The 27,593-nt window shown below is 45.0% G+C and overlaps 1 protein-coding gene across 4 annotated transcripts in view; it reads right to left on the bottom strand.

Moving 5' to 3' along the window:
• Positions 1 to 27,593, bottom strand: part of LOC148774938 (liprin-alpha-1-like) — a 42,820-nt gene that overhangs the window by 12,008 nt on the left and 3,219 nt on the right. For all 4 annotated transcript variants that reach the window (XM_088827591.1, XM_088827590.1, XM_088827592.1 and 1 more), the window contains exons 3-7: positions 8,209 to 8,310; positions 7,575 to 7,739; positions 6,243 to 6,464; positions 4,190 to 4,336; positions 65 to 196 (exon numbers count right to left, since the gene is read on the bottom strand). In XM_088827591.1, the coding sequence (XP_088683717.1) occupies positions 65 to 196; positions 4,190 to 4,336; positions 6,243 to 6,464; positions 7,575 to 7,739; positions 8,209 to 8,310 (768 nt within the window). The remainder of the gene's footprint in view (positions 1 to 64; positions 197 to 4,189; positions 4,337 to 6,242; positions 6,465 to 7,574; positions 7,740 to 8,208; positions 8,311 to 27,593) is intronic.

Below are 27,593 nucleotides of genomic sequence, written 5' to 3' on the forward strand. Positions count from 1 at the left end.
GACCAGGCCGGGATAGGCCCCGCCAGATGTGCCTCTTTGTAAAGGGGCCATGGGGCTGGCTCACCTTATCCTCCGGAGCAGCCATTCTCTCCTTCAGATGAAGCTGAAGCCTCTCATCTGATTCGGACACAGGCTTATCCACGGTATCTGATAAGGGTTTATTGTGTTCTTCTTTCACGTCTTCTCCCTGCCTTGCCTAAAACAGGAAAAACATAAACTCATAAACTTCAAGAGCAAAGTACGGTCCTTCTTTTAAAAGCACCGGGGAGCCGTGATGTGAGCAGCCTGTGCCCTGGTTCCCAAGGCGGTCCCCTCCCACGGCCACCTCTGGTGGGCTCTTGAGCATCACCAGAGCAGACGGACAGGTGCAGAGGGAGGCAGAGACTTCACCTGTCAAAAGTCACTCCCAACGCTTCACTTTGGCTGAGCACCTGAGGGACCTTAATGTCACCAGCCATTACCTGTCAGAGGAGCTCGGAGAGCAAGCAGATTGACACTCAGAAACAAGCAGACTTTAAAGGGGATCGGCTTACACACACGTTGGTAGAGGAAATTCCCAGTATATAAACAGAAGCTTGAGTCTGGTTTAGGGGGTAAAATGAATTCAATTTATAAAGTAAAAGGTGAGAAAATTCATTTGGGGGAAAAAAGCCAGTGGAGATAGACATTCACATATTTTTCTTTACGTGCAACATCACTTAAATTCTTTGTAATGATTGCTGTTGTTCAGTCGTGTCTGACTCTTTGTGACCCCATGGACTGCAGCATGCCAGGCTTCCCTGTCCTTCACTATCTCCCAGAAGTTGCTCAAACTCACGTCCATCAGGTCAGTGATGCCATCCAACCGTCTCGTCCTCTGTCGCACCTTCTCTTCCTGCCTTCGATCTTACCTAGCATCAGGGTCTTTTCCAATCTGTCAGTTCTTCGCATCAGGTGGCCAAAGTATTGAACCTTCAGCCTCAGCATCAGTCCTTCCAATGCATATTCAGGACTGATTTCCTTTAGGATTGATCGGTTTGATCTCCATGCAGTCCAGGGGGACTCTCAAGAGTCTTCTCCAACACCTCAGTTCAAAAGCATTGATTCTTTGGTGCTCAGCCTTCTTTACGGTCCAACTCTCACATCCATACATGACTACTGGAAAAACCATAGCTGCAAAGTAATGTCTCTGCTTTTTAATATGCTGTCTAGGTTGGTCATAGCTTTTCTCCCAATGATAATTCATATTCAGTTCAGTTCACTTGCTCAGTCGTGTCTGACTGTGCAGCCCCATGGACTGCAGCATGCCAGGCTTCCCTGACCATCACCAACTCCCAGAACTTGCTCAAACTCATGTCCATTGAGTTGGTGATGCCATCCAATCATCTCATCCTCTGTCACCCACTCTCTTCCTGCCTTCAATCTTTCCCGGCAACAGGGTCTTTTCCAATATGAAAATTCATATTAAAAAACTGGAAATAATTACCTCAAGCAATTTTTAAATGTAATAACAAAGTTGGCAAGTCTGTGTTTTATAAAATGAGCATCAACCTCATGGTTTAAAAAGCTGTTTTAGGACCTACTGTATATAAAAAAAAAAAAAAAAATGGAGAGAAGATAAAAGAATGATCTACTTGAGACTGGCCCTGTGTTAGAAATTGCTGAGGCTAATTGCTGGGTCATGGGTATTTATTATACTATATTATAGAAGTGGTATATGATTATACCACTTTTGTGCATGTTTGAAATTTTCCACCTTAAAAAATTAAAAAACAGGTTATTTTCTGTTAAAACAAAGTCGTCTCCAGCAACACAGTTCGAAAGCATCAATTCTTCAGTGCTCAGCCTTCTTTATGGTCCAATTCTCACACCCATACGTAACTACTGGAAAAACGACAGCTTTGACTATATGGACCTTTGTCGCAAAGTGATATCTCTACTTCTCAATATGCTGTCTAGGTTTGTCATAGCTTTCCAAGGAGCAAGCATTTTTAAATCTCATGGCTGTAGTCACCGTCTGCAGTGATTTTTGTGCCCAAGGAAACAAAATCTCTCACAGCTTCCACAGTAAGGCATCGGCATTCAAATATTTTTAAAGCAAAACAAAAGTTTACTTTGAACTGGCTTAGTCATAAACAGCATCCCGAGCTCAACAGCCTCTGAGCAGCTGTTCTGCAAGTAAGGAAGTGCACCGCTGATCGGAAGACATTGAGCTCTCTGCCTAAGCGGGGAGGGCGCCTCACCGTGGGTCTCACCATGGGAGTCAGAACCACTGCCCCCTGGGAGCCCACGTCTGAGGCTCTGCAGTCCAGGCCCAAGAACACAGGCATGCTGGGGACAGTACTGACACGTGAGGCTTTAAAACCCTCAGAAAACAATAGCATATGGTACGTAGTATTTTCTGATCTGCCTTTGGCAGCCACTATTTTGTATATCGTAATGCGCTCCACCTCATACATTTCAATGACTTTCTAGTGCTTTATTTTTGTGGTGGGGCCAATGCCAAAGCCTTTGACTGTGTGGATCACAATAAACTGTGGAAAATTCTGAAAGAGATGGGAATACCAGACCACCTGACCTGCCTCCTGAGAAACCTGTATGCAGGTCAGGAAGCAACAGTTAGAACTGGATATGGAACAACAGACTGGTTCCAAATAGGAAAAGGAGTACGTCAAGGCTGTATATTGTCACCCTGCTTATTTAACTTATATGCAGAGTACATCATGAGGAACGCTGGGCTGGGAGAAGCACAAGCTGGAATCAAGATTGCCGGGAGAAATATCAATAACCTCAGATAGGCAGATGACACCACCCTTATGGCAGAAAGTGAAGAGGAACTCAAAGGCCTCTTGATGAAAGTGAAAGAGGAGAGTGAAAAGGTTGGCTTGAAGCTCAACATTCAGAAAACGAAGATCATGGCATCTGGTCCCATCACTTCATGGGAAATAGATGGGTAAACAGTGGAAACAGTGTCAGACTTCATTTTGGGGGGCTCCAAAATCACTGCAGATGCTGATTGAAGCCAGGAAATTAAAAGCCGCTTACTCCTTGGAAGGAAAGTTATGACCAACCTAGATAGCACATTAAAAAGCAGAGACATTACTTTGCCAACCAAGGTCCGTCTAGTCAAGGCTATGGTTTTTCCCGTGGTCATGTATGGATGTGAGAGTTGGACTGGGAAGAAAGCTGAGCACCGAAGAATTGATGCTTTTGAACTGTGGTGCTGGAGAAGACTCTTGAGAGTCCCTTGGACTGCAAGGAGATCCAACCAGTCCATTCTCAAGGAGATCAGTCCTGGGTGTTCATTGGAAGGACTGATGCTAAAGCTGAAACTCCAATACTCTGGCCACCTCATGCGACGAGCTGACTCACTGGAAAAGAGTCTGATGCTGGGAGGGATTGGGGGTGGGAGGAGACGGGGATGACAGAGAATGAGATGGCTGGATGGCATCACCGACTCGATGGACATGAGTCTGAGTGAACTTCGGGAGTTGGTGATGGACAGGGAGGCCTGGCGTGCTGTGATTCATGGGGTCGCAAAGAGTCGGACACGACTGAGCAACTGAACTGAACTGAATGCGTTCCACCTCATACATTTCAATGACTTCCTAGTGCTTTATTTTTGTGGTGGGGCCAATGATACACTTTGGCACACACCGGCCCGACTCACTTTTTTTGAGAGAAGCCAGATTTGGTTTTCCTGGTTAAGTCCTGATTATCTGAGACCACACGGGAACAGGAGCGAGTAAGGCTCACCAAACCATAGGAAGGACAATCCCTAACCAGACCGGAGCTCTAACCCTGCCTCTTGTCACAGTGACCCAGTTCTCAACAGGCAGCCCGCTGCCCTGAAGTTCCCTGCTGCTCTCTTCTCTTTCAGTAAAAACGCTAACAAGCCAACAGAGTCACGCTCAAGTAAAACAAGGGAGTCAGGAGAGGAATTCCACAAAATGGTTAAACCAAGTCCCACATAATTCAAACCTGGAAGTTGCAGTCACCCCCAATTTTTAAAAAATGTATTTCCTTCCAGTACAGCTGATTTACCATGATGTACATCCACACTTTTGAACGCAATGTTTTAGGGTCATAAGAACTTTACACGGGGACTTGATTTTCAACATGGGAGTCACATGAAAAGGTCTTTCTTTACCTTCCCTCCTCAGTAATGCAATGCTATAAAAGTCAGACACAGTACAGTAAAGGCCATTACCTGTCGATGCATAGAATCCTCATTTGCTATTTCATTTTCAGGTTTATCATTGAAGTCATGCACATAGGCAGCTTCGCGCTGTGCGGCGAGGGAGCGTTTCGCTAGGGTAGTGATTCTCTTTTCCATGTCCTCCGTCTGGGCCATGGCCTACACCGGGCATTGCAGAGGAGAAAAGGTAAGCCGTTATCATGGAACACTCCGATACGCTTAAGAGTAACAAAACTGGACTAAATCTTAAGTTTCAAATCAAACATAAAGTTAGCGTCCTCAAAATTAAACTCCTAGAAGTGGCAGTTTTCTCGGACGTGAGCAAAAACGCACCTACCTCAAAGGTCACATTTGCCACGATGGGCAGCCATCTGTCTGAATGTTCTGTCTGGCCACTCGGTTTACCAAGCTTCTTTGCTATATAATAAATCCAAACAGCAAACAAAAAGTATACTAAACTACCCTGTTATTGCAAGAATTCCAGGAGGGAAAGTATCTGGCATGAAGTCAGGACCTCTGTCTGCTACACCATACAGGCGGACGTGACCCAGAACAGGGAGGGACCTACAACAGACCCAAGAGGGAGCTCGGAGGCTCGTTTCCTCGGGTAAAAGTTGGAAAAATCTCATGCAATTTCCTCAAAATTAAAGTAAGACTATTAACGAGTGGAAACAGAAGTCAAAGTGTAACACAACTGGAAGCAGCCTTCTCAAGCAGAGTTAAACCACATGTATGAAATGCTCAAACCAGGACCAGAACTTGCTGCTGGTGCGACTCCTGTCTGCCAGCTCAAAATCCATTTCGGGTCCCTCTGCGGTCACTAAGTAACCAATGTGGGCCAAGTCCTAATATTAAAAGTGAAAGGTCTTAAAAACGCTTTTTCCAGAATTCTTAGCGTATTAAACTCTGCCACCTAATCTCCTCCTGTTGCCAAAGAGTAGTGTGAGAAGGTTATACAAACATGTGCAAATATTTCTGTTTTGAGTTCTCACACAGAATTCCTCACACCAAGCTACTAAACAAGTACACCTGCTGGAACACATGCTGGAGGGGCTCTGTCTGAGACGGTGTCACGGGGGAGGGGTGGGGCAGGGTGGGCGCTGACTGTCTGCGTACAGAGGAGAGGTGAGGCTCACAGGAGGAGGCCTGAAACCCCAGCACTCTTCTGTTTTCACAGTGACCGTTAGGTAGTTTCTTATAAATCATGACACCCGCAGACACGACCGCCAGAAACATCAGGATTCTACACGGTTGCACAGCTTGGGCCTGAGGACCTGAGGGTGAGAAAACGCCACTCGACTGGTCTGACCGCCGGGATCACCGTCACACATCCCTGTCAAGGAGCGGAACCTCAGCAAACCAGAGAAGACGGCCAGGCAAGCTGCCTCGGCAGAGCCCACACAGCATGCTCCCATCTCTCCGAGAGAACGGCCTCCTCCACCAGACTCGCCTGAGCGAATCAGAAGGAAATCTCAGCATCGTCAGAAATACATTCGACAGGCAGGTGTGGGGGATGAACTGGGAGACTGGGACTGGCATATATACACTGCTGATACTACGCATCAAGTCAACAGCGAGTAAGGACCTAGTGTACAGCACAGGGAAGGCTCCTCAGTGCTCTGTGGTGAAGGAAATGGGTAGGAAATCTAAACAACAGGGATATATGTAGACATATATATACACATATACATGACCGATTCAGTTTGCTGCACAGCAGAAATTGACCCAGCAGTGTAAAGCAACTACATGCTACGAAATGAATGAACGGATAAATGAATGTTTTAAAAGGAACACACTGGGCCCCCTAGAACTTGTAGGAATGAGGAGTCCACACCCAGGGTGCAGCACAGCGCAAGGGCTACCCTCATGTTGGTCCACTGCCAACGGACCGCCTGGATCAGGCCTCTTCTACCCCAGAGACCTTGACACAGAGGCAGGGAGACAGCCTGTCGTGTCTCGCCAGAGCTCTGCTCTTACTCGTGCAGCCATCCCGAGGCTGAGATCACCGGGAGAACAAGGGACCCACAACCACCTCAGGGCAACAGACACGGCCGCCGTCACTCACTTCGCGGACATCCCGCTCCAGTTTCCTGTTCACTTCCTTGGACTTGAGGAGTTTCTTCCTGGCCGTGTCCAGGTCCTCCTCCAGCTCTCTCATGTGGGCAGAGAGAGCTGCCAGGTGCTCTTCCATCTGGCTCTGCTCCCGCAACTGCTTGTCTATGACTTCCTGGAGCTCGCTCATCTTAGCCAGGTTTTGCTCGTGGCTTAGAGAGCCGTCGGACGATCTCTAAGGGGGAAAGGAAGCCTTAGAGAGCCTTGTTTTGGGAGGGAGGGAACACAGCACTTCCGGGAAATCGCTGAGGTCAAAACTGCCTTCTGCACTCTGGGAGTTCACAGGACCCTCACGGCTGCTCAGACCTACATGGTGCATTGGTGATGCTGTCCATCCCGATTAGAACCGGGTGATTAGAGTCAGACTTTGTCTTCTCCTGGACAAAGGGGTGCTTAAGAGATCCTGCAGCTCTGAGCCACAAGTCTAGTTTGCTAGTCATTAAAATACCCCAGGTGGGCGGGTCCTCAATCAGAACGATAAATAGCATGTGATGCCCACCACTACAGCCTTCATACTTTTTTAAAATGAAAGGATACAAATGACAAACCCTTAACTGAAATTACACGATGACTGATCAAACTTACCTCTTTATGTGTAGCACCTAATTCTTCTTCTAACAAACGACACCTTTCGTGTGCTATACGTAATCGCTCTCTCAACTCAAATAAAAGGGGTCGAGTCACTGTGTGTTGATGTGTGTATACACGTTAGTGCACTCCTCATTCTATGCTCACCCTAATACATGGCTACTGTAACAGAGTATCTTTAATGGCTCTCATTGATCTTAACATCAAGAAAATCTGCTTGTCAACAGCTTTAAATTCTAAGTTTGAGAGAACAAATGTTATCCTAAATTAATTCTAGTACCCAGTTTTTAACTGCAAATTGATATACAGAATATAATAAATCTTGAGACATTTATGCCAACTAATACTTTTTAACTGGGGGCTTCCCAGGTGGCTCAGTGGTAAAGAATCTGCCTGCCAATGCAAGAGGGCAGGTTCAATCCCTGGGTCGCGAAGATCCCCTAGAGTAGAAGACGGCCACCCACTCCAGTATTCTTGCCTGGGAAGCTCCATGAAGAGAGGACCGTGGTGGGCTACAGTCCACAGGGTCGCAAAGATACGGACATGCCTGAGCCATATAAAACTCTGACTTCTTACAGAAAAAATGTATTTACAAGAATTCAAGAAGCTCAAAAGTCAACTAGTTACATAAATACATGCATCATCCATCTAACAAGGCAGCAAGTGTACAAATCCAGGAGGTTTGGGTGGCTGGTACCTTCTCATCCAGGGCCTTGTGGTGGTCAAAAAGAAATTTCAGCGCCCTGAGCACCTCCACCTCGCTGGTCATGCTGGCTGGGGGCTGCTCCTGCTGCTTGCCCGCCGTCATCTGGAGGGACGGCATGTTCTGGGAAATCAGGAACTCCAGGTGCTCCAGCAGCAGCTGCAGGGCGGGGCCAAAGGAGCACCTTCAACCTCACACTTGCATTCAGGGTCGGTAACTCCTCTCAGCCTCACGCTAAAGCCGAAACCATGCTAAGGCACATCGGAATCCTGCCAGTTCTGTCTAAAGCTAGGGTGGACTTCCCAGGTGGCCCAGTAGTTAAGACTCCACACTTCTGCAGGGTCATGGGTTTTAATCCCTGGTCGGGGAACTAAGATCCCACAAAAAGTGTAGCGTGGACAAAAATGTAAGTGAAGAGAACTCCCCCTCGAATGTACTAAAATTACATTAGCTCTCATCATAAATTTGAAGCAAGGTATGAGAACCCCGAACTGATCCACCCCAGTCTGCTCAGTGGGAAGATGTGAAAAATGACTTTAAAATCAGACAGAATTTAAAGTCACTAACACGGAGCCCAGTGCTGACCCCCGCGGGGCAAATGTCAACACGTGAGAATCCCCCTACTGACCCTGGTGTTGTTTCTTTCGGCTCTGAGCTCGGCGAGTTCTTCTTCCCTTTCCAGGAGCTGCTTCTTGTATACATTTACCTCCTCGTTAGAAGCTGGAGACTTCTAGAAAACAATTAAATGAGTCACTAAATGCAAACACAAGTTAAAAAGAGAGCGAGACAATGAAGACTGACCCTGTCAAGTCTCTCCAGGCTCCACACAAAGGATCTCCCTGCCCCCTCACAGAAGAGGGGGTCCGCCGACCCCAAGACCACACACGCCACCACAACTCAGACCGGCCATCAGCCTCCACCACGACCTGGCTGGCACGCGGCAAGAGAGAACCCAGAATCCAAGCCTGCCTTCTCAACACCCAGGGATGTCTGAGAAACATTCCTAAACATAAACCTAACAACAAAGTGGATGAAGAGATTCTTAAACGACACACAGACAAGTGACCTAGAACCACTGGGGAGAGTGAAGAAGAAAGGTAAGGTCTACAAGGCCACCAGGCTTTGGAGTGTTCCTCCGGGAAAAAGGCTGATGGCACCCCAAGGCCATCTGTTAGCTTGACCCCACTGAAGTCACACAGTCATTCAATAAACTGGTTAAAATGTTAAACTCATGTTATATGTATTTTACCACAATTTGCGTGCACGCGGGGCCGTCCACGTGGTGAAGTTGCTCAAATTGAACCACACGGCGTCATCCATTCTTCTGTTTTTCTTGGCACAGATACAAAAATCCTGGGCTACGTATCCCCTATTCCATACTGAGTATGCAGCACCCAGAGTAGTGCCCTACACTTGTAAGAGGCATGTAGTAGACATGTGAAGCCATGAGGGTGTATGTTATACACATAAGCAGTAGGTACCCGTCATTAAAATCCTGGACACACTGGTCTGTGCTTTGTAAGACAGGGGACGTTAAGGGGCTTAGCCTTTCTGCTTCAAGGACTGACTCTCTAGCTCGATCCACACGCTCCAGAGACTCCTCCAGCCAGTGTTTCCCTTCTTTGTAAGAAGGGAGACGTTAAGGGGCTTAGCCTTTTTGCTTCAAGGACTGGCTCTCTAGCTCAGTCCACGTGCCCCAGAGACTCCTCCAGCCAGTGTTTCCCTTCTTGTGGGGCTCCCGCCCATCCTCCGCGCAGCACCAGCACAACCTCTTACAAGGTCAACTTGCTGGGGTCGATCCTGCCCACTAAGGTCAAAACGCCCTGCCCGGCAGGGCCCACAACCAAGCTAACAAAAGGAAACACAACCCCAACGCTTCGCCGGGTGAGGGCCAATCTGACGGGCCCAGGCCCCGGCTGCTCTCACCTCAGGGCACTCTGCTTCCAGAACTCGGTCCGAGGCCAAGCTCCTCCTTGTCTTGGCCTTTGCTTTGGGGTGGCAGCACTGGAATAACGCCCACAGGCGGGCCCTTCTGCGACCCATCCTCGCGGATAGGGGCAGACCCCCACTCGGGGCAACTGCTGTTTCACAGTAGGATACCTCAGCTCCTGAGCTATCACCACTGATCTCACACTATGACCACCGCTCTCACACACACACTGCTCTCACACACACCGCTCTCACACTATGACCACCAGGACCACTGTCTCAAGGAGAAATGGCACGAAGTCTCTGCCCCCAGCACGTCTCCCAGGAGCACGGAACCAGAACCCACTCAGTCACAAGGGGTTCCATGGTAACAGGGGGGCTGGGCTCGGGCATCAACGGTGCAGAGCGGGGGAGGGGCTGCCAAAAAGATGGCAGGTGAGTGTGGGGTACGGGAGAGGGAAGGCCGTGCCAACAGCTCAGGCCCACCGCCAAACATGACCCTGCAAGGTACTGGTCACAGTCGGACCGAACAGTTTAAACTGCTTCAGAAACCACCACCACTAGGAATGAGCATGTCTTCTAAGTGGCCTTCTGCCCCCTCCACCCCCCAAACAAGCCTTCAGTGAGGCTACAGAAAGGGTACCCCTGAACTCAAGGGCATCCCCAGAACCCACCCAGCTGAGGAGGACTCACCGCGCCAGCTGCCCCTCACTCTCACCCTGAGCTCAGTCCTCCCTGACTGACTCCCTCACTCGAGCTCAGCAAGGGATTGACCAACCTCGCTTCAGGCACTTAAAATGAACCCACAGTGGGTACAGGGGTTCATTCAACCTGCTGCGAACTCGCCCTCTTAACTTCGACCCTGGGCTACCAGACGATTCTGCCCCGTGGGGGCTGCACGGTGGAGGTCTGGGGTGTCCCTGACTCGAGCCGCGGCAGCCAGCGCCTCCCAGACCCCGCCAGGTGCTGCCTCTCCCTCCGCCCCCGAGTCTCCCACCCCCTCTCCTGGCCCCACTCCCACCCAGAGTGGTGGCTCTCCACTCGCCAGGGCACAGGCCACACTGCTCCTGGCTCAGCCCGGACCTCTGCTGTCACTTGAGGACCTCAGGCCCCGGGGTGCTTGGGGTCCTATATCCACCCATCTCAGAAATTACAGACTCTGGGAGAGACAGAGGACAGTTTGGGGTCCCTCCCGCAGGTCACCCTGAACACGTTCTCTTTTTTTGGCTTTATCTACTGGAGTTCTCTGAGATGTCTTTTTGATACCTCAACTACTGTTTTCAAAAAGACTGTAAAATCACTGTGCTCAACTTTAAGAATAAAATCTTCATTTTCAACCTTAAAATGAAACTGGAGGCAAGACTAAACGCAGTCAATTTTTCAAACTGAAAAAGAAAACCCACATGTGACCACGTCACAGAATACAGGTCACGTAACCCCTCCCTCAGCCTTCTCCACCCCCAGCAGCCCGTCATCACAAGGTCCGCTCTGGGCCGGCAGGGACAGGGGAAGTGACCTGACCGGCTCCTCTGTCCCCAGGCTGCATGGGCCGCTTGTTCCACCTTCTTCACAAGGTCACGTGGCACTGAAACAGCCCAGGCAAGCTGGGGATTCTGATCAGAAACACAACCGTGGGTACTAGGCAAGGACCCCTGGTTCTTGTTTACCCCGGTAGCAAATAGAGATGATCAATACAATTACTGTGACTGTTACATGTGGCTTCAGATAAGAGAAGACACCCAGGGCGTCCCCACTTCCAGTTGCAGACGAAAGCAGCTTGTAGGGCAGCCCACCGAGAGCTAGAAAAGCTAAACACAGTTTAAAGGAGGTCCTTGAAAGTGAGAGTGAAGTCGCTCAGTCGTGTCTGACTCTTTGCGACCCTTTAGACTGTAGCCTACCAGGCTCCACCGTCCATGGGATTTTCCAGGCAACAGTACTGGAATGGATTGCCATTTCCTTCTCCAGGGGATCTTCCCAACCCAGGGCTCAAACCCGGGTGTCCTGCATTGCAGACAGATGCTTTACAGTCTGAGCCAGAGGACCTTAGGCAGCCACAATCCAAGATTTTGAACAGAAAGGAAGCCCAGTGAGGGAGCTGGAGACTGAGAGGGCCGCTCCTTTCCTTGGGGCATCTGAACAAAGCTGACTCTGCGAAGAAAAGGCAGGGAAAAAGTCAAGCAGAGGGGGACTGGCTAACACAGCTCTGGACAGTTCCTTGGGCTGGGAAGACAAAAATTTGAGCGGAGGCCTCACAAGTCAGGCCGGATGACAGAGACCAAGCTCCCCAAGAAAAGGGAGGCACAGAAAACGCACCCAACACTCAGCCCAAACCGGCTAAGTGCTGAGTATCAGTCGCCTCGTGGTGCTCAGGAGACAGAAGGTGGGCTTCAGGACCTGCCAAGAAGGGCAGGCCCTGGGAGGCACCCCCGGCTTCCAGATGGAGACGCTGGAGGGCTCCTCCCTGGGGTCGGGGGGACGGTGGGGGAAGCTTGCTGAGACTGAGCTTACAAGGACCCCCCAGCCTCAAGTCACTCAAACCCTGAGTGAACAAGAGAGCTCTGTGTCCACTAGAGGTATGTGTCAGAGGAAACTCTGGAGAAAACAGCATCACCAGAACCTCTAGGGTTTTCCATACAGAATGTCCAACATGCAACCAAAAAAGCAAAAAAGGGTGTAACAACAAATACGAGCAAGGGAAAAAGAACCGAAACAGATCCAGAGGTATCAGTGTATATCAGCATATCAGAGGTGTGCTAGCGGGATCAGATGCAAACGTCACCAGTTCAAAAATACACTTGAAAAAAGGAACAACTTCTGAGAATCAAAAGCGATTCTAGAGCTTTAAAATAACAGTGAACTGAATTTAAGAACTCAGTCTCTGGGCTTAACGTCAAATTAGACGTAGCTGAAGAGAGGATCAGTGAACTGAAGGATGGATTAGTTAAAAAACATATATATGTGGGGAAAAAAGTATAGCATATATCTGAGGAGCCCGTTGTTAAACTACGTTGTTAAAAACTACTATAAATGGAGACCCTCATGGTGGAGAAAAGACAGAGAGGGGAATAAGAAATGCCTCCGGCGGCGCAGGTGCAGACGCGGGAGACGCCCGGCTCTGGCGGCGCAGGCACGGGAGACGCCCGGCTCCAGGGCAACCGACCACGTGCAGAATCGTGGCTGAGATGAGCTACCCCGCGCCCAGGGTTAGGACAGTGGCCGAGAGGAGCTGTACCACGTCCAGGAGGCGGTGGCTGCTTGGGCACCGGCGGGCCGAGAGGAGCTGATCCACATTCAAAGCAGGAGGGGCGGCCTTGAGGAGATACCCCTCGTCCAAGGTAACGTACAGCGGCTGCGCCTTGCTGGAGCAGCTGGGAAGAGATACTCCACGACCAAGTGGAATATAAGAATCCACTGTTCTGGGGAGGAAGGAACAAGATGGCGGAGGGATAAGACGGCGAGAACACTTTCTCCCCTACAAATTCATCAAAAGAACTTTTGAACGCGGAGTAAAGTCCACAAAACAACTTCTGAATACTGGCAGAGGACATCAGGCTCCCAGAAAAGCAGCCCATTGTCTTCTAAAGGAGAGAGAAGAAATCCAGCTCCACCCACCAGAACACCGACACATGCTTCCCTAACCAGGGAACCCGGACAAGTCACCCGTCCAACCCCACACACAGCTAAAAAACTACATAATAAAGAGAACTCCACGAACTGCAAGAAGAGGGAAAGGCCACCCCAAGCAAAGCAATATAAGCAAGATGAAGAGGCAGAGAAATACCCAGCAAGTAAAGGAACAAGATAATTGCCCACCAACACAAACAAAAGAAGGAAATATAGGGAATTTACCTGATAAAGAATTTCAAATTTTGATGTTGAAAATGATTCAAAATCTTGAAAGCAAAATGGAGTTACAGATAAATAAGCTGGAGAAAAGGATTGAGAAGATGGAAGAAAGATTTAATAAGGACTTAGAAGAAATAAAAAAGAGTCAATATACAATGAATAATGCAATAGATGAGATCAGAAACACTCTGGAGGGAACAAACAGTAGAATAACAGAGGCAGAAGACAGGATAAGCGAACTAGAAGATAGAATTGTAGAAATAAATGAAACAGAGAGGAAAAAAGAAAAACGAATTAAAAGAAATGAGGACAATATTAGAGACCTCTGGGACAATGTTAAACGCTCCAACATTCGAATCATAGGAGTCCCAGAAGAAGAAGACAAAAAGAAAGACCATGAGAGAATACTTGAGGAGATAATAGTTGAAAACTTCCCTAAAATGGGGAAAGAAATAATCACCCAAGTCCAAGAAACCCAGAGAGTCACCAACAGGATAAACCCAAGGCGAAATACTCCAAGACACATATTAATCAAATTAACAAAGATCAAACACAAAGAACAAATATTAAAAGCAGCAAGGGAAAAGCAGCAAATAACACATAAGGGGATTCCCATAAGGATAACAGCTGATCTTTCAACAGAAACTCTTCAGGCCAGAAGGGAGTGGCAAGACATACTTAAGGTGATGAAAGAAAATACCCTACAGCCCAGATTACTATACCCAGCAAGGATCTCATTCAAATATGAAGGAGAAATCAAAAGCTTTACAGACAAGCAAAAGCTGAGGGAATTCAGCATCACCAAACCAGCTCTCCAACAAATGCTAAAGGATCTTCTCTAGACAGGAAACACAGAAAGAGTGTATAAACTTGAACCCAAAGCAATAAAGAAAATGGCTACGGGATCGTACTTATCAATAATTACCTTAAACGTAAATGGGTTGAAATTTTCAAAAAGGCTAGGAAACAATTCTCATAGCCATCAATAGTTCAGTGTTGAGTTCATGAATAGTTTTTAAAGTTTGGGACAAACTGTAGTATTTTCTATTTGAAGTACTATTTGTAATTGGCATATTACGATGTAACATTGGTCTTCATTTCCAACTTAAAACGCCTAAAAATGCCTAACAGGTTTTTAGATTTGTGAACTTTAGTTGAAATGTATTTTACGATGTTACTAAACCTGCAGAAATATTGAAATATTTCAGAGAACTTAAAAAAAAAAAAAAACTACTATAAATGGAGACCCTCATGGTGGAGAAAAGACAGAGAGGGGAATAAGAAATGCCTACAGGGGTTGAAACTTAAGAGTCTCTTAATGAAAGTGAAAGAGGAGAGTGAAAAAGCTGGCATAAAACTCAACATTCAAAAAATGAAGATCATGGCATACGGCCCCATCACTTCATGGCAAATAAATGGGGAAACAATGGAAACAGTGACAGATTTTATTTTCTTGGGCTCCAAAATTACTGCAGATGGTGAAATTAAAAGATGCTTGCTCCTTGGAAGGAAAGCTATGAAAAACCTAGACAGCATATTAAAAAGCAGAGACATTACTTTGCCGACAAAGGTTCATTTAGCCAAAGCTATGTAGGAGTTCATTTAGTACTAGTTCATTTGGTCAAAGCCAGCAGTCATGTATGGATGTGAGAGTTGACCCATGAAGAAGGCTGAATGCCAAAGAACCAATGCTTCTGAACTATGGTGTTGGAGAAGACTCTTGAGAGCCCCGTGGACTGCAAGGAGATCCAACCTGTCAATCCGAAAGCAAATCAGTCCTGAATATTCATTGGAAAGACTGGTGCTGAAGCTCCAATACTTTGGCCTCCTGATGCGAAGAACTGACTCATTGGAAAAGAACCTGATGCTGGGGAAGACTGAAGGCAGGAGGAGAAGGCGATGACAGAGGATGAGACGGTTGGATGGTATCACCGACTCAATGGACATGAGCTTGAGCAGGCTCCGGGAGTCGGTGATGGACAAAGAAGCCTGGCATGCTGCAGTCCATGGTGTCGCCACGTGTCCGACACTGAGCGACTGAACTGAATGACAGGGACAGTGGCAAGAGTTGGCTCAAGAATCAGACCATTGACTCAGAAATGAAAACCACACATTGGTTTTGGCAGCTCCGCGGGTGCCTAAGGCAAGAAGAAAATGTTCAAGCGCTCAGAGGAAAAAAGGTGTGGCTTTGAATGGCACAGCAACACTGAGAGCTGACTTTTCAAGAACAAGGAAGTCAGAAGATAATGGACTGGCATCCGTAAAATGCTGGAAAACAACCACCCACACACCTGGAATTCTATACCCCACAGAAACACTCTTCCAAAGTGAAAGCAAAATAAAGACTTTTAGGGCAAGTGGAAATGAGACAACTCATCACCCACAGACATGAACTAAAAAAATATTAAGGCAGTGCTTTGGGAAAAAGAAGAGTCTCTGACAGAAATATAAAAAACAAGACCAACAATGAGGTAACTGTGAGGGTAAATATTAACTCTACAAAACAATGATGTTAACGCCAAAAATATATCTAACAATTTAAAGTATAACAGTGACATGGAGGAAACAGTCGTGTCAGGGAGGCAGTAAAAGTACTAAGTTAGACTTGAATGTAAAACACACGCTCTATCTGTGAATGGACACCCAACAACCTGACAGAGGAGTACAGAACTAGAAAAAGACTTCACACTTCTACAAGAAGCCAGAGAAAAGAACACAGAATAGGTGAGACAGACAGAAAACAAACAGTAACACGGTATCTACGCACTGAAATATCAGCATTATAAACAGAGCAAATACTCTCATAAAAAGATAAAAAGTGTCGAACTGATGACAATGAAAACCGTACACTAGTCACAGAGATTCCTGTTAAGATGGAAGATCTTTTAGACAGGTGAAGGTAAAAGATACCCAGGCAAACAAGGACAGAAAACTGATGTGGCAATATCACGGTCAAATAGTGTCTAAAGTAAGAAGCATCACTAGCCTTAAAAAGGAGCTTCTCATACTGAAACAAGTTCAGTCCAGCAAGAACATGAGGATTCCACATTTGAATGTACCGAATAACATAACCTCAAAATATCAATACATAAAACTGACAGAAATAGAAAAGGAGTAACAGCCAAGTTCATAATCACAGTGGGAGACGTTAAAGACACATCTCTCAGGGAACTGGGCTCCCTGGGACGTACTCACCTGCAGCCATGAAGTACCTGAATTGCGACTGGCTCTACGATGAGATGTGCTGCAAGCATGAAACACACACTGGATTTTAAAGACTTAGCGTGAACAAAAGAACGTGAAATATTTCTTTAGGTTTTATCATGTTGATTACACACTGAAATGATAATATTTTGGGTGTGTTAAAATAAAATACATTGCAAGTAATTTCACCTACTTCTGCTTTACAAAACGTGGCTACCGGAACCCGAATTACATGAGTCACAAACCTGATCTAACTGATACACACGGAATATTGCTTTCTCACTGATACATATTATTTTCAAGGGCCCAAGGAACATATCACAAAATGAATACATTGGGCCATTAGGAAAGCTCAAACTCTTTCAAAGGACTGAACTAATGTGGGGTACACTTAGGGGCTGCAGTGGGCTGACGGTCTATGTGCCTCAAACTGCACCCCGCACGCGGTGATGAGCCCAGGAGGCAGGCACTCTGGGAGGGCTCAGGGCAGGAGGGAACGGGCGCCCATGCTCTGAGGACAGGGAGAAGCAGCAGGCAGTCTAGGAACCCGGAGACAGGCCTCACCAGACGTGGCACCCGCTGGTGCTCTTGGGACTTGCCAGCCTCCAGTACTATAAGAAACAACTTTCTGTTGTTTTTCAGCTAGTCTATGGTATTTATAACAGTAGCCCCAAAAGACTAAGACGGGGCTCTTCATGGAACTAAGCTAGAAATCAAAAAAGGGTCACTAGAAAAACATCCCCAAACATTAAGTTAAATGACATACTGCCTGAAGAATTTCATGAATATCATTTTAAAAAACACAATGAAAATTAGAAAATACTTTTCCATAAAAAATCTGGCCTACTCAAACTGTGGGACGCAGCAAACTGTGTTTAGAGGGTAACTTAAAGCCTTACGCACATATACTGGGAAAGAAGGAAGGCTAAAAATCAATTAAGCCTCTATCCCTGCTGCTGCTGCTGCTGCTAAGTCACTTCAGTCATGTCCGACTCTGTGCGACCCCATAGACGGCAGCCCACCAGGCTCCCCCATCCCTGGGATTCTCCAGGCAAGAATACTGGAGTGGGTTGCCATTTCCTTCTCCAATGCATGAAGTCAAAAGTCAAAAGACAAGTTGCTCAGTCGTGTCCGACCCTTAGCGACCCCATGGGCTGCAGAAACCAGAAAAAAAGCAAAGCAAACGAAACACAAGGCAGATGGGGAAAAAAGGAGCAGAAAATAAGGAAACTGAAAGCAAATACAGAATTTTTTCTAAACAAAGCCAAAAGTGGGCTATTTGAAAGGACTGCCAAAACTGATAAACCCCTAGAGAGACTGATTAAGAAAAACAGACAAAGCACAAATCACCAGTATCAAGGGTTTTTCAAAGGAGACAACACATCTTGCAGATAAGAAAGATATGATGAACCACAGTTCACTTACTAATTGGAGAGTCTGCTGGCCTCAATAAATTCCTAGCAGGGGGGAAAGGCTTTACATAACTAGACCCAAGAAGACATCCAAAATCAGAAAATCTTATTTGCATGAAAAACATTACATCTGAAATTAAAAGCCTCCCCACAATGAAACCAACTGGTTTTGCCAATCAGTTCTTCCAAAAATCGAGGGAAGGAAACAGTAATCTCACAGGAACTCTGGGGATAAACAAGGAACACTCTCCAACCTTGTTTTATAAGACTAGCATAACCTTGATACTAAAACCAACAAGGAAGAAGTACAAGAAAGTAACACTACAGACTCTGAATATAGATGAAATAATCCTAAATAAAACACTAACAAATAAAATCCAACAGAAGGAGAATACATCGAGATCAGGTTGGGGTTGTTCTAGAATCAGAAAATTTTTTAAAAGTTAAATCACCACATAAAAGAAAAGTCACCTGTTTCAAAATCTACAGAAAATAAACTTAAGAAAACTTAATGTAATAATTTCAGTGCATGACTACGAAAAAACTCTTAGTAAGCCAACAGAGAAGAATTTACATATTTTGATAAAAATATCTATTAAAAAACTAATATCAGTAGAGAGACAGGAAGATGGTGGAGAAACAGGACGGGGTGACCACTTTCTCCCCCACAAATTCAGCAAAAGAACATTTGACCGCTGAGTAAATCCCACAAAACAACCTCTGAATGCCGGCAGAGGACATCAGGCACCCAGAAAAGCAGCCCATTGTCTTCGAAAGGAGATAGGAAATAGTATAAAAGATAAAAAGAGAGACTAAAGAGGGAGAGACGGAGCTCTGTCCCGGGAAGGGAGGCTTGAAAAAGGAGAGAAGTTTCCAAACACCAGGAAACACTCACTGGCGAGTCTGTGGCGAGCCTTGGAACTTCAGAGGGCAACATAACCAGCAGAAAAAAAGAAATAAATAATTAAAACCCACAGACTAAGTGCCCAGAGGAAACTCAGCGGAGAAGCAGCACAACCGCCCGCACCCGCCACCAGCAAGCAGGGGCTGGGCAGGGAGGCGCGGGCGGCATCGCTTAGAGCGAGGACCGGGCCTGTGCCCCGAGGGCAATCTGAGGGCGCTAACTTAAGACAGCCAAGCAGACCGTGGGATAGCGACCCCGCGAAAAGGCGAAAAACCCCAACCTAAGACACCACCAGACCCGCTCACAGAACAAAGGACTGAGCAGAGCTAGCTGGCTGCAGTCGGCCCACCCCACATCCCCCACCGAGACAGGCAGGGGAGCGCAGCCAGAGCCAGAAGGGGGCAACCGCGGCCCCAGAGAGGCTTCCCCTACCAACCTGCAGGCAGGCTTCATTGCTAACCAAGACTTCTTGGGTTCGGGCCAGTCAATATCCACCTGAGAAGGTGCGCCGGTTGTACACCCAGAAAACTGAGCGGCAGGGACAAGGGAGGTGATAAGTCGCAGCAACCGCGTTCGCCAAATGCCTGGTCACCTGAGCTGCTCAGACCGGGGAAGGCACAAAACGCAGGCCCAACCAAGTCTGCGCTTTTGTGGAGTACCCGAGTACCTGAACCTGAGCTGCTCAGACCTGGGAAGTGCATGCAACCCAGCGACGGCCGCGGACAGTTCCCGGCAGAGCAACCGAGAGCCTGAGCAGCATAAACAGGGAAAGCACACACGCCGTGAGAGGGGGCAATCGCAGTGTGGCCGAGACACTGCGAGCACTCCCCACAGACGCCAGTGATATTTGTTAGCAGCGTTCCTCCCTCCCAACAGCAGGACTGAACAGGTGACCCTATAAAAGTGTCCACCACCGCCCCCTTGTGTCAGGACGGGAATTAGACACTGAAGAAACCGGCAAACAAGAGCTTAAACAGAAGGAACTGCCTTGGAAGTGACAGATGGAGAAGTCTTGAGCTTACTGCAAGAATAAGACTGAAAACCAGAGGCAGAGGCTTAAGTCCAAATCCTGAAAACACCAGAGACCTCCTATTCCAGGAAACATTAATTGATAGGAGCTCATCAAATGCCTCCATACATATACTGAAACTAGGCACCACCCAAGGGTCAACAAGTTTCAGAGAAAGACATACCACGCAAATTCACCAGCAACACAGGAGAATAGCCCTGAACTTCAATATGCAGGCTGCCCAAAGCCACTCCATACCCACTGACATCTCAAAATCATTACTGGGCACTTCATTTCATTCCAGAGAGAAGAAATCCAGCTCCACCCACCAGAACACCAACACAAGCTTCCCTAACCAGGGAACCTTGACAAGCCGCCCATCCAACCCCACACACAGCGAAGAAACTACATAATAAAGAGAACTCCACAAACTGCCAGAAGACGGAAAGGCCACCCCAAGCACAGCAATATAAGCAAGATGAAGAGGCAGAGAAACAGGCAAGTTCACAGAGAAAGAAAGTAAAATAGAGGTTACGGAGAAATAGGGACGTTATTTAATGGATAGAGTTTCAGCTTGAGTTTTAAAAACAGTTCTGCAGACGGATGGTGGGGATGTTGCACAACAATGTGAGTGTGCTTCATGTCACTGAACTGTACACTTAAAAATGGTTAAATTTTAAAAAGCAAGGGCAAGAAAAAAGAATGAAGTACTGATATATGCTCCAACATAGATAAACTTTGAACAAAGGGTGCTGAGTGAAAGAAACCAGACATCGAAGCCACCTAGTATATGATTCCATTTATATGAAATATTCAAAATAGACAAACCCATACAGACAGAAAAGAGATGAGTGGTTTCTAGGGGCCAGAGAGCAGGGGAGGAGTCACTGACTGTAATGGGTATGGAATTTATTTGGGGGGTAATGAAAGCATTCTGAAATTAGACAGTAGTGATGGCTTTACAGCCTTGGAATATACTAAAATGCTGGGTGCTGTGGTTTATGAATTGTACCTTAATTAAAAAAAAAATCAGGATCCTTTTTAAAAATTATTATTGGATTTCTTTAACTCTAGAGGTATATAATGAACTTGAAATAGTCCATCTTTACAGTCAAAGCCTTGTTTCCTTTGAAGGGAGCATCTTTGCCCCAGAATATAGCAGTAGACAGAATATCCTACCCTGTGAGTTACTGAGATTCATTTTCCCGTATGTCTTAGTCCATTCCAGGTGCTATAACAAAACACTGGTGGCAGCGGGGGCTTATAAACAGCAGAAATTTTATTTGTCGTACTTCTAGAGGCTGGAAAGTCCAAGGTCAAGGTGAGAGCAGACTCGGTGTCTTCTGGGAACCTCTATCTGCTCAGAGACTCTCCACGTGTCTTCACACGACGAAAGGGATAACAGGTCACTCTGTAGTCTCTTTAACAAAGGACACTAAACCCATTCATGAGGGCTTCCCTGGTGGCTCAGTGGTAAAGAATCTGCCTGCCAATCAGGAAACTCTGGTTCGCCCTCTGGGTCAGGAAGATCCCCTGGAGTAGGAAGTGGCAACCCACTCCAGTATTCTTGCCTGGAAAATCCCATGGACGGAGGAGCCTGGTAGGCTGCAGTCCATGGGGTCGCCAAGAGTCGGACACGACTGAGCGACTTCACTTTCACTTTTCACTCTCATGCATTGGAGAAGGAAATGGCAACCCACTCCAATGTTCTTGCCTGGAGAATCCCAGGGACGGGGGAGCCTGGTGGGCTGCCGTCTATGGGGTCGTACAGAGTCGGACACGGCTGAAGCGACTTAGCAGCAGCAGCAGCAGCAGACATTCAATCCATCCCACTAAGACTAAGATAAAGCGCTGTATCTTCCTGTTCTTGTTTGTCTGATTTAGTCACCACTTCTTTTCTGTGCTGGTCTACAAGCTCCAGTCTCAGGATATTTACTAACCTAAAGAAGAAGAAAAAAAGTCATGTACACAGTATTTCTGGAAGACTTTACATATCCCCTGGAGAAAGAAATGGCAACCCATTCCAGTATTCTTGCCTGGAAAACCCCATGGACAGAGGAGCCTGGCAGATTACAGTCCGTGGGGTCGCAAAGAGTTGGACACGAGTGATCGATTTCACTTTACTTTTACAAGAAAGGGGGCAATATTGATTTTCTTCAGACAGGACAACTGTCTAAAGGGTGGAAGAGACTCTTACCTGGAGAGCCATTTATGTCTTTTGAATTTTTAATCATGTAAATGTTTTTGGCTCAGAGGGTAAAGCATCTGCCTGCAAAGCAGGAGACCTGGGTTCAATCCCTGGGTCAGGAAGATTCCCTGGAGAAGGAAATGCCAATACACTCCAGTACTCTTGTCTGGAAAATCCCATGGACAGAGAAGCCTGGTAGATAACAGTCCATGGGATCACAAAGAGTCGGACACGACTGAGTGACTTCACTTCAAATGTTTTTAATCACGTGAAGGTAATAGCTATTCAAAATAATAATAAAATTTTATAAAATAAATTCACTAAAAATGGCAAAATGAAAAATACCAAAATTTAAAATCTAGCTAAGTTTTTCTTGTATTTGTGTTTTTAAACTAACTTTGTTACCAACAACTTAAAAAAGAGACTTATAAAAAAAAGCAAACAAATAAGATAGAAAGACATATGTAAATAAATGACTATATTTGCATTTTCATTCTACTTACTATGAATGGAAATCCCTAAATTAGTATAACCGGGGCTAATGTTCAGGCAGAATTCATTGGTTTGGGTGACCAGCCTCTGTCTATTTTGATTGGCTGGTAGCATTGCCAATTGTTAAACATATTTAATATCACCCTGGATGAAATTCAAGGTCTTCAAACTTTTAAAAAGATCTTGTTAATTCTTTTCTTTTACCATAACTAATAGAAGCATATATTTCAAAGGTCACTGATATTTGCAAAGATCACTAATTATCTCTGTACTCCAATCAGCCAAACTACAGGGTCAGGCATGGTTTTACCATGCTCCTTGTTGTACATTGCTTGATACTATCAGGCATTTAATAAATATTTTCTAAATGAATAAATGGTACTCACTGCTTTTCCTCTTTTGCTCAACAACAAACTTATTCCATAAATTCACTAGATCATATGGTAATCTTTATACCTCCATGAAAGCCACGTGAATTAACTTTGAAGGGGATATTTCCAGTTTATTTTTATTCAGTTTTCTCTCTCCACTTTATGTTTTAGGCTTTATTTGTCTGTGTGTTTTATGAACAACATAACAGACTGATAGCATAAGGAATACATTTTCAATAAAAAAAGGAAGGAGAGAAGTAAGGATGCAGGTTGTTTTAAATTTTCCTTTATTTATGGCCGTGCTGGGTCTTCCTTGCTGCGCAGGCTTTTATCTAGTCGTGCTGTGCAAGCTCCTCATTGCCACGGCTTCTCTTGTTGCAGAGCATGGACTCTGGAGCCTTCTCGTTTCACCTGTGGTGTGTGGGGTCAACACAGGTGCAGTAGTTGTGGCACATGGGCTTCGTTGCTCCGCTGAATGTAGAATCTTCCAGATCAGGAATCAAACCCGTGTCACCAGCATTGGCAGGTAGATTCTTTACCACTGAGCCACCAGGGAAGCCCAAGGATACTGATTTTTAAGCTTAGCATTACTTGGGATTTTCATTGTAGGAGTCAAGTATTGGCTTTAAAGCTCAATCTCATATTAGAAGTAAAGTCATTTTTAAAAACAATCTGGATAGTAAGGGGCAAGATGTAATATGAAGCATATTCAATGACAGACAATCCAAAAAGTATTTTATATTTACCAAGTGTGCACGCTCAGTCGTGTCTGACTCTTTTGCGACCCCATGAACTGTACCCCGCCAAGTTCCTCTGTCCATGGGATTTTCCAAGCAAGAATATTGGAGTGGGTTGCCATTTCCTTCTCCGGGGGAGCTTTCCAACCCAGAGATCAAATCCAGGTCTCCTGCACTGCAGACACGTTCTTTACCAGCTGAGCCACCAGGGAAGCCCAAGATAATATAACCAAAAAGCAAAAAAATAACAAGCCTCTTCCTTCACCTTGACCTCACTGCCTGAGAACTTTCCTTGCCTTGCCACTTGGTGTGAGATGAGTGGCACTGATGCCCTAGCAATTGTCTTCACACCTTGAAAGTGCAGCAAGAATCCTTGTAATGACTACTCTGAAAATGGGATCTTCACAATCCTATTGTCAAGAAATCCCTAAAGGCATTAAAAGTAACTATAAAATATAATTATGATATGATATGATAGTACTGTTGCTGTTCAGTCACTAAGTCGTGTCTGAGTCTTTCGTGACCCTGTGGACTGTAAACCCACCAGGCTCCTCTGTCCATGTGATTTCCCAAGCAAGAATACTGGAGCCAGTTACCATTTCCTTCTTCAAGGGATCTTCCTGACCCAGGGATTGATCCCCTGTCTCCTGCTTGGCAGGTGTATTCTTTTCCACTGAGTAACCAGTGATGGCCAGATAAGATAGTATAGCATAAAATAACATAGCACAATGTCGTACATTAATTATATATAATATTAATATTAAAAAGGAACTAACTGTAAAATGCGGTATCATACATGGCACCAGCATAAGAAAATGGCCCTAACTGCTCCCCTGTCTCACACGTTAGATCCCTGGCTATGATGGTATGGCTCTGTTTTTCTTGAAGAGCTGAAGCAAGAGATGTAGGACAGATATATATACTACTATATATAAAATAGATTTGAAAAAAAAACAGGAACCTACTATATGACACAAGGAGCTATATCCAATATCTTACAATAACCTACAGTGGAAAAGAACCTAAAACAGAATATGTGTGTGTGTGTGTGTGTGTGTGTGTGTGTGTTTGAATCACTGTGCTATATACCTAAAACACTGTAAAATAACAGTGCTTCAATTTAGAATTTTTTTAAAAAAAGAGAAAGATACTGGGCGATTACCAAATTCATGTACAGTTAATTCTTCCATGGATTATCTACTTTTTGGATTATTCCCAGCACCTTTTAAATTCCAAGGGGATTTCCCCAGCTTTTAAGCATTCTTCTCAGTCATCTACCCACCTTCACCTGGTAGAAGTTCAAGGAATGCAAATTCATTTTCTATTAGACTAAATAACCACAATTAGAAAGGAGAAACCCCCGAGGCAAAGAACACCTGCTGCTGCTGCTAAGTCACTTCAGTCGTGTCTGACCCTTAGGGACCCCACGGACTGCAGTGTACCAGGCTCCTCCATCCATGGGATTTTCTAGGCAAGAGTACTGGAGTGGCTTGTCATTGTCTCCTCCGAATTATGTGCTGAGCAAAAGTAATATAAAATGAATTTTTTTTAAAAAAGCAGATAAAGAATACTACTTTAACAGAAAAATGGAAAAAGGACATACATTTACAAAAGAAATACAAATGGCCAACAAACACATGAAAAGATATTCAACTTTACTAATAAAAACATACAAACATGATATATAACATTTTTGCCAATCAGATGAGCAAAAAGAATAACAGAACACAGCATAGGAGAGGGTGCAGAAAAAAGAATATCTTCAACATTCCCACACTTGGAGATACATTTTTCTTTTTTTTTTTTTCTTTTTTTGGCTGTCCTTCACTCCTTCACGGCTTGCAGAGTCTTAGTTCCCCAAACAAGGACTGAACCCAGACCAAGGCAGTGAAGTGTCTAACCACTAGACCGCCAGGAAATTCTCCATTTTCAAGTACTACTGGAGAAAAAGTAAACTAGTTGGCATTTCAAAAAAATACCTATGGACATCAAAAGCTCTTAAAATGTACATACTTTGATTCAGCAGACCTATTCTACAATTTATTCTAAGCAAGTAAACACAAGTACACATGACGTATAACTGAAATGTTAGTACAACACTGTTTATAAAATAAAAACCCAGAGACAATCTGAAAGTCTACCAATAAGGAATTGGTTAAACTACAGCACAACCAACACATAACACACTCACTAAAAATGATGAGCAGGATCTGTATATGCTGACTTGAAAAGACAGTAACAATACAGTAAGTGAAAAATTAAATTTTAAATGGTTTACAAAACAGCATAGAGTCTCCCACTTTTGTCAAAAATATACATACGTGAAACAGAATAAAACTACCTGAATTGTTTAAAAATACAATATTATAGGGACTTCCCAGGACTCCACACTTCTACTTCAGGGGGCTCGAGTTTGATCCCTGGTCAGAGAATTAAGGTGCCACAAGCTGCACAGTGTGGTCAAAAAACAGAAACAAAACAAAAAAGGAGTAAAGTATTATAAATGCTAAAATGTTATTTTTAAATCTGTCACATGTTATTTCTGTACGGGAAAATTAAGTCTGCTAAATCTGTAAATGTGTGCTGACAATACTACTACTTGAATCAATGTTTATTGACTGTTGATTAAGTAACAAGCCAAGGGACACAAAAATGCCCTACCACAGGCAGCAAGAAAAGCAAAAAAAAAAAAAGATGATAAACTCAGAATGGGTCAAAAATTGATTTTCACTACTGAAAAAAAATCAGATCACCTCTCAGCTGAACCAAATATTATGCACAGTTAAAAAAAAAAAGTTGATATATATTCTAAATTGTTTTTCAATAATATAATGAAATAAATGCTTCTAATCAGGATCACGTGAGTATGGATAGCAACAATCCTTTTTCCTAAGAGAATCAGCCTTGAAGAAGCTGTAAGTTTCAGACAGCAGGACACAGAAGATTGAGCAAACCAAGAAATGCTGACAAAATACAGCAACTGATTACATAAAGGTTAAAAGATTTTTTGTATTCTTTTTGATATTATATCTTTGACTACAGAAATCTGCAGAATCTCAGCTGAATAAGGGAATTGCTGGATTAACTGGAGGGAACAGTCTCAGGCGCCAAGGACCAGTAGAAAATGAGGGGTCTGTAAACAGTTTTCCATGCCCTAACCCTGAGAAAAGAGACATTCACTTCTTTACAGAGCAATACAAGATATCTGGGAAAACTAATTTCAGATTAAGTGACCTGATGATTATTTCATCAGAAAACAAAAAGGACTAGATACACTGAACCCTACACTTTAATTTTTATCAATGTGTAACATCAGGAATCTGATATTCCCCAATTTACCAGTTCTCTTTTGAAGATAAAAAGTAAAAGCCCCTAAAATAAGGTGAGTATTTGTCCTGAAGAACAGCAATAAAGGGGATGCAGTCTTGGAACTGTCTTCAGAGGCTGGCTACAAAGCCAGACCCAAAGAACTCAGGTGGGAAAAGCAGGAGATGGCAACTGTGAAGAGGAAAGAAAGCAGGCTGAATCCCAGAAGAGACAATGACAAAAGTGGGCCCTGGGGGCTTGTCAGCAGGGCCCTGCAACAAAAGATGTTAGCAATTCTATTCCAATTCACACTTCCTGTACAGAAAGTGATTCCTTTCATCTTTCTCAGCTTAGATTTACTTATCTTGACACACCACAAATGTACGTAACATTTTGCGTTTCCAATTCAGAAATTAAAGGTTGCCTCAAACACACTGGCTACAATGGGAACAGGAGGATATTCTTTTGTCTTCTTTCAGAGTTTTCCAAGACTGCATTATAAGGATTAGCAATCACTACCTCTGAAGCTTCTTCTCTCAAGGAACATAAACAGCAAAGTACACACTGAGAGCATATCACTGCTCAAAGTGCTAGATTCCTTTTCCTAAAACTCAT

The sequence above is a fragment of the Moschus berezovskii genome, chromosome 18, assembly GCF_049115385.1.
Source record: "Moschus berezovskii isolate FMDL1 chromosome 18, NW_MosBer_1.0, whole genome shotgun sequence".
In the NCBI taxonomy this organism is placed as follows: domain Eukaryota; kingdom Metazoa; phylum Chordata; class Mammalia; order Artiodactyla; family Moschidae; genus Moschus; species Moschus berezovskii.